Genomic DNA, 14,619 nt, shown 5'->3' on the forward strand with positions numbered 1-14,619 from the left:
TTCTCTGGAAATTAACAGGTCTTTGAGGTCTATCCATTTTGTTACTGCAGTATCCCTGGCAGCCAGCACAGTGCCACACATGTAGACTCTCGGTGAAATACTTGCTGAATAACTCATTTTGACAGAAAGCAACTGGGACTCAGGGAAATGGCTTGTCCAAAGCCAAACAGCCAGCAAGCCAAAGAGCCAAGACTCGAAAACAAACCTGACTCCCAAGTCTGTGCTCTCTGCACAGGAGCTGGATGTCAGCTTCTCCTCTCTGCTCCCATGCACCCCCAGCCCACCTACCCATCTCTCTGCAGCTGGCCAGGACCACGGGGAGGCCAGTGAGGCACTCACCCCAGAACAAAATTTAAAGGGCTGACAAAAATTCAGTAATCAAGATAAATAACATAAAAAAGAAAAAACAAAACACCTAAATTCATGCAAAAAAATCATGGACAAAATACCAAAATTTTAAATAAAGACAGGATCCAGGCCTGTGCCTGGGGCACCCAGCCTCATTGCCTCACCCTAATCTTGGCCCTGTTAGAGCCTGTCTTTATTCTAATAACTGATATCTGTTCGCTATGAATTATTTGCATTTTTACTATAAAACATTGCATTAAAATATTCTGTATTTTGATGACTCAGATTTCAGGCCCTCTGGAATGTTGTGGGGGCAGACCTTATTTTATCATGCTTCACTTTATTCCACTTTGCAGATACTGTAATTCTTACAAATTGAAGGTTTGTGGCAATTCTGTGTCGAGTAAGTCTATCAGCGACATTTTTCCAAAAGCATGGACTCACATCTTGTCCACATTTTGGTAATTCTCACAATACTGCACATTTTTTCATTATTATTATCTCTATTATGGCAATCTGCAATCAGTGACCTCTGATGTTTTTGTTTTGACTACTGTAATTGTTTTAGGGTGCTACGAGCCCATATAAGACAGTTAACTTCATCCATAAATGCTGGGATGTGTTCTGAATGCTCCACAGATGGCCTTTCCCGTCTCTTCCCCTCTCCTTGGGCCTCCCTATTCTCTGAGACACAACAATATTAAAATTAAGCCAATTAATATCCCTACAATGGCCTCTAACTGCCCACGTGAAAGTAAGAGATGCATGTCTCTCACTTTAAATTAAAAACTAGAAATGATGAAGCTTAGTGAGGATGGAATGGGGAAAACTTACTAGGTCAAAAGCTAGGCCGCCCACACCCGCGGGTTAGCCAAGTTGTGAATACAAAGGAAAAGTTCTTGAAAGATAAAAGTGCCACTCCAAGGAGCCTAAACTGAGGTAGAGAAAGTCTGAGTGGTCTGGGTAAAAGACCAAACCAGCTACAACATTCCCTTACCCCAAAGCCTAACCCAGGACACAACCCTAACTCTATTTAATTCTGTGAAGGCTGAGAGAGGTGAGGAAGCTGCAGAAGAAAGGCTGGAAGCTAGCAGAGGTTGGTTCATGAGGTTTACAGAAAGAGGCCATCTCCATAACATGAAAGTGCAGGGTGAAGCCGCAAGTGCTGATGGAGAAGCTGCAGCGAGTCATCTTGAAGATCTAGCTAAGATCGCTGATGTAAGTGGCTGCACTAAACAACAGATTTTCAATGTAGATGAAACAGCTTTTTGTTGGTAGAAGATGCCATCTAGGACTCTCATAGCTACAGAGGAGAAGTCAATGCCTGGCTTCAAAACTTCAAAGGTCAGGCTGACTCTCTTGCTAGGGGTTAATGCTGATGGAGACTTGAAATTGAAGCCAATGCTTATTTTTTTTTTTTTTTTTTGAGAGGGAGTTTCGGTCTTGTTACCCAGGCTGGAGTGCAATGGCGCGATCTCGGCTCACTGCAACCTCCGCCTCCTGGGTTCAGGCAATTCTCCCACCTCAGCCTCCTGAGTAGCTGGGACCAGAGGTGCATGCCACCACGCCCGGCTAATTTTTGTATTTTTAGTAGAGACGGGGTTTCACCATGTTGGCCAGGAAGGTCTTGATCTCTTGACCTTGTGATCCGCCCACCTTGGCCTCCCAAAGTGCGGGGATTACAGGCGTGAGCCACCATGCCCAGCCTCATTTACTATTTTGAAAATCCTAGGGCCCTTAAGAATCATGCTAAGCTGGGTGGGGTGGTGCATACCTGTAATCCCAGTACTTTTGGAGGCTGACGAGGGTGGATCATGAGATCAGGAGTTTGAGACCATCCTGGCCAATATGGTGAAACCTCATCTCTACTAAAAATACAAAAATTAGCTGGGCATGGTGGCACGTGCCTGTAGTCCCAGCTAATCAGGAGGCTGAGGCATAAGAATCGCTTGAACCTGGGAGGCAGAGGTTGCAGTGAGCGGAGATCACAACACTGCATTCCAGCCTGGGCAACAGAGCAAGACCCTGTCTCAAAAAATAAAAATAAAAAAAGAATCATGCTAAATCTACTCTGCCTGTGCTCTAAAAAGGAGGCACAAAGCCTAGGTGACAGCACATCTGTGTACAGCATAGTTTACTGAATACTAGGGACTGGCTTTATTGCAGTATTTGCTTTATTGTGGTGATACAGAACCAAACCCACAGTATCTCCGAGGTATATTTGTGCCTAAGGTGACTGCCTTACCTGCTCAGCTGGCCAGGAGCCCTGGCTCCCACAGGCAGCTGTCCAAGCCACTGGGATGCCCTGAATGTCATGCCCACAATGGTAAAGTCTGGACTCTGGGCTCTGAGACCATCAGAGAGGCTGCTCACCCACTGCTCCCAGTTGGAGACTGCGAACAGCCTAGACTGGTGTTCCTGTCCTGGGGACATCCAGTCTACTTGTCTCCTTCCTTCCTTGAGGTTGTCTAGGTCAGTGTCCCAGCCTCCCAGTATCGCTCCACAGAGGGAGGTATGGGCTGTTCTTTGACACCCAGAGGCCTCTCTCCAGAGCAGCCAGAGAGATGTGCCTCAGGACCACCCACCTCCTTCTACCCTCCCCTTCCTCTTCCAACATGGGGAGAAGGAGGAGGCAGAGAGGGTGGAGCATATCAGACATGATGTCTGTGCCTACCCACCTAGCACCCAGGTGCCCTTCTGGGAATAGCATCTCAAATTCCCCTGGGGCCCCAGCCCTTCCTTTTTCCCTGCTGTTTCTCCACCAGGATTGCTAAACTGGGAGGATGTAAAGGAAGCTGCCTGAGGCCACATGGTGAGGGCCTGCCCTGAGCCACAGCAACACAGAGGAAAACAGAGTTCAGAAGATGGAGAAGTATCTTCTCAGGGAGCAGCTTGGGCACACAGATCCAGGCTCGCCAGCTCCTGAGCTCTTCAGCTGTAACCCTCTGTCACCAAGGTGAGGTTGAGCTGGAGCCTTGATCTCTTGCAACCAAGAAACCCCTGATTCTCCAAGATGGCCCTGCCCCAACCCAGCACATACTCACCTCTTTCTTCATCAGTTTGAGCTGCTCTTGGAACCTGGCGTAGTCCCGATCCTGCTCCAGGCGGATCCGCTTGGCCTCCTCCCGGCGGCGCACAGCATGGTCTTGCTCCATCTTCTCCACTTGCTGCTTTTGCTGACGCTCCAGGTTCTCTAATTCTGTGTCAAAGAACTTCTTCTTGGACTAAAAAGAGCAGAAATTCCAAGAAATTCAGCAAAGTTACTTTACACCTGGGAGAGATATGGGGAGTGGAACAGGGGGAACTCAGAGCTTGTGCTCAGACCTAGGTTTGAATCCCAGCTCTACCACCTCCTTGCTGTGTGACCTGGGGCAAGCTACTTAACATGAGTCTCCGTTTCCTCGTCGGCAAAAGGGAGACCAGACCATGTGCTGTTGCATGGTGCTCAGTAAAGGTTATTTTCCCTCTGGAGATCCTCCTGTGGGACTCAGGATCACTGGGACCTTCATGGGATTCTGTGTTAACAAGTCACTGCCTAAGAAGATCGGGAAACCCCAGGAATTGGGCAATTGATGTGAATTACTCTCCAGGACCTAATCATTCCCGCTATGTAACTTCCACTGAGAGAACACATGGAGGCAAGAAGCCCTCCAGGGTCCCATCTTTTCTCATACTCACGTTGATTTCCTGTTCAAAACGTTTGTGCATTTGCTCCAGTTGCAGCTCATGCTTATTACTCAGCTGGGTCTGGTTCCGATGCTCTTCTTTCTGGAGCAGCCGAAGCTCTCTGAGTTCCTGGCGCCTGAAAGGTTAAAGGATGTAGATATTTCACAGTAAGAAAGTGGCCTCAGAGGTCACAATACTCACAGCTTGGAACATCGAGGGCTGCATCATGGAGCAAATTCACAGAAGCCTTGGGCACAGGCATGACTAGAACTCAGGCTTCATTTGATATTTATTGACAGAAAAAATCTTAATAATATTTTTTTTTTTGAGACGGAGTTTCGCTGTTGTTACCCAGACTGGAGTGCAATGGCACAATCTCGGCTCACCGCAACCTCTGCCTTGCCTTCTGGGTTCAAGCAATTCTCCTGCCTCAGCCCCCCTAGTAGCTGGGACTACAGGCGTGCACCACCATGCCCAGCTAATTTTTGTATTTTTAGTAGAGACAGGGTTTCACCTCGTTGACCAGGATGGTCTTGAACTCTTGACCTTGTGATCTACCCGCCTCGGCTTTCCGAAGTGCTGGGATTATAAGCGTGAGCCACCACACCTGGCCAAAACCTTAATAATCTTAATATATAAAGAGTGCTTACAAATCAATAAAAGGACAACTATCCTTACAAAAAAAGTGGCAAATAACAAGAACAGACATGAAGTAAAAGATAAAAAAAATTAGAATCACCTATATAGATATAAAATGCAAATTAAAAAGAAACTACAATTTCATGATATAGAAAACATGATGCAGAAAATTTTATGTAGAAACTACATTTTCATGATATAGAAAATTTGATGTAGAAACTACATTTCATGATGTAGAAAATTTGATGGTAGAAATTGGTACATTTCTGGAGGACAGTTTGGTAATAAGTTTATGTCTTTTGACATAGTAGTTTCACTTCTGGATACTGATTTTAAAGAAGTATTTACAGATGCACAAGACCATTGAATAAAAATATTCAGTCAGGTACGGTGGCCCACACCTGTAATCCCAGCACTTTGGGAAGCCAAGGTGGGTGGATCACTTGAGGTCAGGAGTTCAAGACCAGCCTGGCCAACATAGAGAAACCCCATCTCTCCTAAAAATACAAAAATTAGCCGGACATGGTGGCACGTGCCTGTAATCCCAGTTACTCAGGAGGCTGAGGCAGGAGAATCGCTTGAACCCAGGAGGCAGAGGTTGCAGTGAGCTGAGCTCATGCCATTGCACTCCAGCCTGGGCTACAAGAGGGAAACTCCGTCTCAACAACAAGAACAACAACAAAGAATATTCAGTTATTTATAATCAATGTTATTTATAAGAGTAAAAAATCGGAAGCAAATGTCCATCAATATAGGTATAGGTAAATAAAGTGTATCAATATATCAATATGATAGAATTCTATACAACCTTAAAAAAATCAAGTTTCAGAAAATGTTTAATTACATGAGGAAACATCTATTGAAAATAATAATTCTTTATGAACAGATATGGAATAATCTCTAGGTAAAAAAAGCAAGATATTAAAGAATAGGCCTGCTTTGCTACCTTATCTGGGAGAAAAAAGGGCACCAATAGGTCTATGTACACACACATAGTTATTTCTTACTTTTCCAGTATTTCTGGAAGGATTAAATCAAAACATTAACACAGGAAAGGTAACTGGATTTCTAATAGGAAAATGAGGGAGATTTTTCACTGTTAATCTTTTTTTTTTTTAAATTCTGAACCATGACCTTATACAGGTTGAGTATCCTTTCCTGAAAAAGCTTGGGACCAGAAGTGTTTTGGGTTTCAGATTTTTTTAGATTTTTAAAAATTCTATTATCTTTTGTTTTATTTTTCATTTAGGGTTAATTCATTCATAATGCTTTTATTCATGGCTGGAGGTGTTATTTTCCAGATCAATAACCAATTATGTTAGTAGCATAATTAAATAAACTATTTTCTCTCCCACTGAACTAAAATGCCATCTTTATCATGTATTAAATTTGAATATATACTCAGATTTTTTTGACTTTCTGGTCTTCTGATCTCTACACTTATTTATAAGCTAAAATCACACAGTTTTAAAATGATGATATTAGCTTTGTAGAAAGTTTTAATAGCTGGCAAGGGAATCCTACCTCACTGTCTTTTCACAATTAACTATTTTTGTTGTCAGCTCTAAAACATTTAGAATTTCTCCAATATAAATGCTAAATATGTTTTTGTAGCCCCAGGAAAACACCACTGATATTCTGATTGGAATTAATTTATGGTACATATTTATTTAAAAAGTCATTGACATTTATGATGATTAATTCTTCCCATTCAAGGACACACTGTGTCTCACAATTAGTTGAAATATGGTTTTTATGCCCTGTAACAAAATGCTATGGCTTTCCTCATGGAGGTCTCATAATTTCTGGCTAGTTTTAACAATTAATTTTTCTAAGTAAATAATATAATGGCTATAAAGCACTTTACCCAAAAATCCAGTGTATAGTAACTATTACAAACATTAGGTATTAAAATTATTGTTGTTATTTTTATTATTAACTTTACTTATTCTCATTAAGTAAAATCATAGAAAAGATAAAGCTTGAAAAAGCTCTCTGCTGGTTAACTCACATGAATCCTGGATATTGTAAAAATGTCATTTCTCTCTAAAATCAATCTATAGAACCAATACAATTCCAATAAAAGTTCCAGGTGATTGCATGTGTGTGTGTGCAAATTCACAAGTTGCTTGTAAAATTTGTAGAGAAAGACAAAGAACCAAAAATAAGCTAATCTTGAAGGAAAATAAGAGGACTTACACTAGAGGATATTGAGACTTCTTTTGAAGCTCAATAATTAAGACAATGTGGTATTTGGAGCAAGTTTAGAGAAATGACCAATAGAACAGAAAAGTCTAGAGGTCCACACACATGCTCCATTTATGACAATAGTGACACTTAAGTCATAGCCATGGGAAGGTAGTATCTTTTCAATAAATAGTGTTGGGTCAATTACAAATCTATGTTTATGTTAATTTCTATAAACATTTTACACTAAAATCAGTTCCAGATGGATTATAAGTCAAAATATAAAAGGTAAAACAAGAAAACATGTAAAAGACAATATAGGAGAATGCCTTCATGACCTTGGGATAGACAAATATTTCTTTCACAGAATACCAAAAAAAAAGGAAGAAGAACGTAAAACATTGGCTGGGCATGGTGGCTCACGCCTGTAATGCCAGCACTTTGGGAGGCCAAGGTGGGCGGATTGCTTGAGTTCAGGAGTTCAAGACTAGTCTGGTCAACTTGGTGAAACAGTCTCTACTAGAAATACGAAAATTAGCCAGGCACAGTGATGGGCAACTGTAATCTCAGCTACTCAGGAGTCTGAGGGTGGAGAATAGCTTGAACTCAGCAGGTGGAGGTTGCAGTGAGCTGAGATCACACTACTGTACTCCAGCCTGGGTGACAGAACAAGACTCCTTGAGCTTCCCACAGTTCATCTACCGACCGCAGGAAGGGGGCGCATATGTCACTCTCTCCTCTCCAATTCAGCTACAACTCTGAGTTTGATCTTCACTGCAAACGACACCACCTGGTTGTTGGTCCCTAAGGTGTTCAGCCTGCGGAAGGGGGCTCAGCAACTCCACAGGCTTCTATTTCCATCCACAAACACCAGGACTCTTGTACACTGCGGGCACGCGTGACGGGGCAGCAGCAGGGAGCCCTCTCCAACGTCCCTACTCTGAGCCCAGCGGGGCAAGCCCGCAACCCCCCCAGGCTTGATTGTTTTCGATTTTAGAATATTATACTTACTGAACAAGCATCCCTAATCTGAAAATCTGAAGCCCAAAATGTTCCAACGAGAATTTCATGTCAGTGCTCAAAAAGTTGCAGAGTTTGGAGCATTTTGGATTTTGGAGTTTTTGATTTGGGATGTTCAACTTTTATTACATGCTAAAGATACATATAATAAAAATATGACCTGGGCGAGGCATGGTGACTCATGCCTGTAATTCCAGCACCTTGGGAGGCCAAGTGGGGAGCATCACTTGAGCTCAGGAGTTTGAGACCACCCTGGGCAACATAGCGAGATCTTGTCTCTGTCAAAAATAAAAAGTTAGCTGGGGTGGTGGTGCATGCCTGTGGTCCCAGCTACTTAAAAGACTGAGGTGGGAAGATTGCTTGAGCCCAGGAGGTCCAGGCTGCAGTTAGCTGTGACTGTGCCACTGCACTCTAGCCTGGGCTACAGAGCAAGATCCTGTCTTAAAAAAAAGAAAAAAAAAAACTGACCTAAGCCACATGCCATAATTTCATATATATTGTCAGTGTGTGTATGTGTGTACTCACAGAAAAAATATTGGCAGGATAAGCCCCTAATATTAGCCATGTTTCTTAATGAGCAAATCCATTAAAAATTGCTATATAGGCTAGGCAAGGTGGCAAACGCCTGTAATCCCAGCTCTTTGGGAGGCTAGGGTGGGCAGATCATTTGAGGTCAGGAGTTCAAAACCAACCTGGCCAACATGGTGAAAACCCATCTCTACTAAAAACACAAAAATTAGCTGGGCATGGTAGTGTGCGCCTGTAATCCCAGCTACTCGGGAGGCCGACGCAGGAAAATGGCTTGAGCCCGTGAGGCGAAGGTTGCAATGAGCAGAGATTGCACCACTACACTCCAGCCTGGGAGACAGAGTAAGACTCCATCTCAAGAAAAAAAAAAAAAAAGAAAGAAAGAAAAAATTGCTATGTATTATTTATATGATCAGAGAAAAAGAAAAAAATTAAACTGCTACAGAAAGAACTTGGGCCTCCTGACAGAACTGGGGTCGCGGTCCATGAGAACTGTGTCCTAGTCCAGGGCCGCACCATGGTGATTCCCATAAGGCTACGCTCTGACACCAGTGGCCTTCCTCATGGCTCGAAGGGACCATAACTGCTCATAGAGCAGCACAAGCAGGGGCTGGGCAGTGCAGTGAGGCCAAGCACATTCTCTGGGGTCTGAGCACCCCTGTCTGAATCTAGGCTCCATCAGCTTTCCAGCTGGGTGCCCACTCAGTCCGTCAGTCATCCTTGTGGGCCTCATTCCCTCCTCTGCAAAATGAGGCTAACAATCTTTACCTCATGGGTCCTTTGAGGGATAACTGAGATGACACAGGTAAAGTGTCCACATGGCAGGCACATGACCAGCCCTCTGTAAGTGGCACCTGCTCAAATTCTAACAAGGAGGAAGAGGCAATGGCTGCCCTGCCTCTGCGAAAAGCCAGAGGCACCTTTCACAGCCACAGAGGGAAGACTGTCTGAGCCTCTGCTTTTCTGGAAAGTGAGAAGAAAGGAGGCAGTTTTTTTTTTAGACAGTCTTGCTCTGTCGCCAGGCGCCAGGCTGGAGAGCAGTGGCGCAATCTCTGCTCACTGCAATCTCTACCTCCTGGGCAATTCTCCTGCCTCAGCCTCCCTAGTAGCTGAGACTACAGGCGCACAGCACCACGCCCAGCTAATTTTTGTATTTTTAGTAGAGACAGGGTTTCACCATGTTGGCCAGGATGGTCTCGATCTCTTGACCTCGTGATCCACCTTGTTCGGCCTCCCAAAGTACTGGGATTACGGGCGTGAGCCACTGCACCCGGCTGAGAGGAGGAAATTTTTGAGAGTGTTAACAAAGAAATGGAAATCCCGACTCAGGAGAAACTAAGGGTTAGAGAAGAATTGACAAAAAGCATAAAAGGAGTACAGAAAAAAAGACAGGCAGCCTGGCTCTAGCACCTCTCTGGCCCATCTGTGCTCTCAGAAGGAAAGGCGGGCAAAGAGAAAGCTAATGCTCAAGAGGGAAGGAACGGCAGAAGCGGTTTTAGGGAAGGACAGGAGGATCTCTGCCCAGAAGCCTCATCATGATTCTGGGAATGTGATAAACACTCAGTCACATGGTTCAAAACCCTAGGTGTGACCCAACTCTCCACAAATGCTGGGGGTCAGGTATGACTGGGGCCTGGGCCGGCAGGGAATCATTAGCGCCTTCCTCACCCCTGTGGTCTGGTGGCCTAGACTGGTTTACAGGTGCTTAGACCTACAGACCACGGCAGGCAAATGAGAAAATCCTGATCCCTGTCCAGCACCTCTTCACCTCCTCGAGGTCTCACCTTTTGACCCTGAGTAGCACGCAGCTGGTCTGCTTAGGAGGAGGGTGGGGACCCACAGTCAAGGCCAGAGAGCATCGCTTCTCCATGGGGTGTGCCAATCTAGAATTTTAACTCTGGGAACTTCAACTGCCCAGAGGGGAGGTGATGGAAACCCGGCTCCTGAGGTTGAAGCTCAGAGTCCAGGGTACCTCTCAGGTGACCATCAAAACAGAAAGTGGTGTCATCTGCCAAAGTAACCTGTGCCCTAGCCTCCCTAACCCACATAGATGATGTGTGTGTGTGTGCGTGCGCGTGCGCGCAGACACCACACTAGAGAAAAGTCTGTCTTTCCTCCTACTGTCTCCTAGGGGGAGAAATGATCCAGAACATCTAAAACTACTTTTATTTGGTTTTGGCATGTTTGTTTATTTATTTATTTATATGACAGAGTCTCGCTCTGTCGCTCAGGCTGGAGTGCAGTGGCACAATATTGGCTCCCTGCAACTTCTGCCTCCTGGGTTCAAGTGATTCTCCCCTTTCAGCCTCCCGAGTAGATGGGACTACAGGTGCCCGCCACCACCCTATGCAGGGCTAATTTTTGTATTTTTAGTAGAAACTGGATTTTGTCATGTTGGCCAGGCTTGTCTCGGGTGATCCACCCACCTAGGCCTTCCAAAGTGCTGGGATTACAGGTATAAGCCACTGCGACCTGCCTATGCTTTTATTTTTTACAATTTATTTTCATTTATTTTTGAGAGATAAGGTCTTTCTCTGTTGCCCAGGCTGGAGTGTGGAGGCATGATCCACACTCACTGTAGCCTCGACCTCCTAGGCTCAAGTGATCCTCCCACCTCAGCCTCCTGGGTAGCTGGGACTAGGTATGTGCCCAGCTAATTTTAAAATTTTTTGTAGACATTATGTTGCCCAGACGTCTCGAACTCCTGGTCTCAAGCAATCCACTCCTTTCAGCCTCCCAAAGTATTGAAATTACAGGTGTGTGCCACCTGTACACCTTATAGCTTGCATGCTTAAGCTTTTTTAAAATATATGAATATTAAAAATTATAATTCACAAGTATAAAAATATGTGATTGATGTTCTAGAAATTTTCTCCACACTAATCATGAATTTACCCTACAAAGGCCTGACCCCAAAAGAAATCCATGGCTCCATGTCCTCTCTAAGCGCTTAACTCCCCCAGCCCCAGCCAGCTACACGGTCCAGTGAAACCTGAAGGAATTCTCACACAGACAGACCCAGTTAGAATCTCCGCTTTACCCCTGCCCAACTGGAAGACCAAGGCAAGTGACTTACTTGCTCAGAAATACAGTTTCCTCATTTGTTTACAAAATGTGGAAATAGGGCCTCCCAAGGAGGGCTCTAAGTGGAGGATAAGCAGCTGAAACGTATAAAGATGGATCCTAGCAAACAGCTTTGCCTCACCCCTTCCTCCCTATTCCAATTCTTCACTCACTGGTTTTGCCTCCAAAATCTAGGTCAAATCTGACCTTGTTTTTCCCTTTTCCCAGCCTCTGCCCCAGCCGAGTCCAGAGCCCAGCCATCCTAGTCAAGATCTCCCTGTCTCCCTCCACCAGTCCCTTAAACAAGCTGAGGAGTTATTCCTCAGGGTCTCAGCAACTGCAGCTTCCCCGGGACTCCCCCAGCTCTGCTCCCCTCATCCTTCAGGCCTGGCTTGGGGGCTTCCCTTGGAGCAGCGGCCCCCACTCCAGGCACTCACCATCATGTCACTTGTTACTTCTTTCATGGCATGTACCACAATCAGGAATTATCTTGTGTACCGTGTCTTGGCCCATTAGGTGTAAGTTCTACGAGGGCAGTGGCCTTATCTATTTGGGTCACCACGTTATCGACAACCTGGTGGGTTGGGGGACACATGGAATATGGATGGATGGATGGATGGTTAGGATGGGTAGATGAATGGGTAGATGAGTGGGTGGGTGGACGAATGACTGGGTGGATGATTGGGTGGGCAGATAGAAAGACAGATAGGGAGTAGGTGAATAGACGGATGGGTAGATAAATGAATGGAAGAATAGATGGATGGATGAGTGATTAGGTGAATAGATAAACAGATAATAGGCAGATGGAGAAAATGATAGAATGGTGAGTGGGTAGATGGATGGGTGGATGATTAGGTGGATAGATAGAAGGGTGAGTGGGTAGATGAATGAGTGGATGAGTGGGTGTGTGGATGGATGGATGCATGGATGGATGAATGAATGGTGGATAGATGGATAGGCAGAGAGGTAAGTAGGTGGATGGATGGGTGGATAAATGAATGGAAGGATGAATGATTAAGTGGATGGGTAGATGAATGGGTGGACAGTTAGATGGATGGCAAGGTGAGTGGGTAGATGGGTGGCTGGGTGGAGGAGTGAGTGGGTGGAAAGGTGGGGAGATGGATGGGCAGATAGATGAATAGGTAGATAGGTGAGTAGTTGGTTAGATGGGTGAATAAATGAATGGATGGGTGGATAGATAGATGAATGACTGGGTAGATGGAGGAGTGCAGGATCTCAGGCAAAATGAGTTTCCTTTTGTCTCCCTGATTCCCCCACTTCATGCTGTAGACAGACAGCCCTCTCACCAAAAGGGCCAATGCCCACTCCTCTTACCATAGCCCCACCCTGTTACCACCACTGGTGGCCCTTCCCAGGCTTGCCTGAGAAATCTCATCTCCTCATCCTTCTTCTCATCTTCGCTGATGATCTTGGAGGTGGTGATGCTCACCTCCACACCATCCACCACAAATTTGCGTGTCCGCTTGAGGGTTTTGTTGTGTAGCTTCGGGTCCTGGCCAGGGAAAACCATTAGGTAAGTCTCAACACTTCAGCAAAGGACTCGTGGCTGTTGCAAGCAGGTGAGGCCGCAGCTCTGCTGGGCCCACAGGTTCAGCCCCACCCAGAGAGATGTGGCCGTCCATCGTCCCTCTCGCCTCAACTTAACCTAAAAGCCCTTGCCTTTCCCTGATCTCAACCTTCAGACCCTGGGCTGAGGCCTCCCCTACCTTGCTGCCAGCACCTCTCATGTATCCAGGACATGGTGTCAGAAAGAGCTGCATTCTAACCCTCACTATACCACTTACTGGCTCTGTGCCTCTGGGCCAGTCTCTTGTCCTGTCTGAGCCTCAGCTTCCTCACCTGTCCTGCGAGGATAATAACCTCCTGGGGAGGTTGTGAAGATTCAGTGAGAGACCACATGGGGGGCACACAGAGCAGCACCCGCTCCCATGCGTGTTCCATGCTTAGCATTTCTTTCTGACAGTTATAACTGCAGACTATACCCAACCCTCATGCATGGTGCCAAAATCCAAAGGTGCCCGAAAACCAAAGGCTGTTCTCTTAACTGGTTTGGTAGCCAAAGTTGACCTCACCTGAATTCCCCACCTGCTGGGAGCTGCTGTGAGATTATGCATAATCTTGATGTTTTACTCTGAGAAATTGCACGTCACAAGTGATTGTGCAGGGTGCCACCCGGAATACTGGAGGTGTTCGTGTGTTACAATACATGGTACCCTCTGGAAGTTCTCAGCTCTGATTCTGAAGGTGTTCCCTAATCCTCCTGCTCTGTCCACTGCCTCTGGTCTCTTGGCTGGTTTCAAAGGCTCTTTTTGGTGAAGCCCAGTGCTGCCTTCCTAACACCAGGCCTCCCATCCCCGAAAGAGGAGTGAGGAGCCAGCGTGGCAGGTCTCTGAGCCCTTGAAATCTATGCTGAGCTCCACTCCTGCTGAGTTGAAAGGGGCAGACAGTTCTTGCTTCCTGAGGTCTAGGCCCGTCTCTTGCCTGTGGCATCTTGTCCAGGGGCTCTGGACAGCATCAGCATGAATCTAGCACGCCCAACTCTCATCTCTAAGCTCACATGCCAGGACCCAGTCAGGATGGGGCAGACCAGTGGTGAGAAGTGGAGGCTGGCAGGAGAGACAGCGGAAGGGAAGAAAGGACATCCACAGCCACAGCCTTCTGCTGAGAACTGTTCCTGGTCATGGGGCCTCCTAGTCATGCCCGCGGGTGCTGGCACAGCAGGAGGCTCTCATCACAGCAGCCTGAGGTCCCTGACGCATTGCAGTCAACCAGAAACATTCTCCACAGCATGGTGAAGAGCTACATGGGTCTGTGTTACTAAACAAACAGACAAACAAAAATGCCTTTTTTTGTTTGTTCACTTAGTGTCTTTAGGAAGAGAAAGGGCAGGATGCCTGTCCTAAGGGAGACACTGCTCATAGGTGACAGCTACTTTCCATGCTTGTCACGGTGACCTGTTGGAACTGTGCTTCCTTTCCCTGCCTGAAGCTGATTGGCCATTGCAGCTCCTGTCACTCCCTTTTGCTTAGCAAATACGTTTGAGTCTCTACTGCTTGTTTTTCACCAAGAAAATTTGGGAAGGAAAAACAAAATCATACAGTATTTCCCCTAAAATCAGCCTTGGGTAGAGAGTCAGGTGACCAGTGG

General features: G+C 45.8%; 1 protein-coding gene across 2 annotated transcripts in view; it reads right to left on the bottom strand.

Annotated features, from left to right (window-relative positions):
• Window positions 1-14,619, bottom strand: part of STK10 (serine/threonine kinase 10) — a 178,441-nt gene that overhangs the window by 37,625 nt on the left and 126,197 nt on the right. For both annotated transcript variants that reach the window (XM_035290516.3, XM_008990872.4), the window contains 3 exons: window positions 12,834-12,964; window positions 4,027-4,150; window positions 3,393-3,572 (listed from right to left, as the gene is read on the bottom strand). In XM_035290516.3, the coding sequence (XP_035146407.2) occupies window positions 3,393-3,572; window positions 4,027-4,150; window positions 12,834-12,964 (435 nt within the window). The remainder of the gene's footprint in view (window positions 1-3,392; window positions 3,573-4,026; window positions 4,151-12,833; window positions 12,965-14,619) is intronic.

The sequence above is a fragment of the Callithrix jacchus genome, chromosome 2, assembly GCF_049354715.1.
Source record: "Callithrix jacchus isolate 240 chromosome 2, calJac240_pri, whole genome shotgun sequence".
Lineage (NCBI taxonomy): Eukaryota > Metazoa > Chordata > Mammalia > Primates > Cebidae > Callithrix > Callithrix jacchus.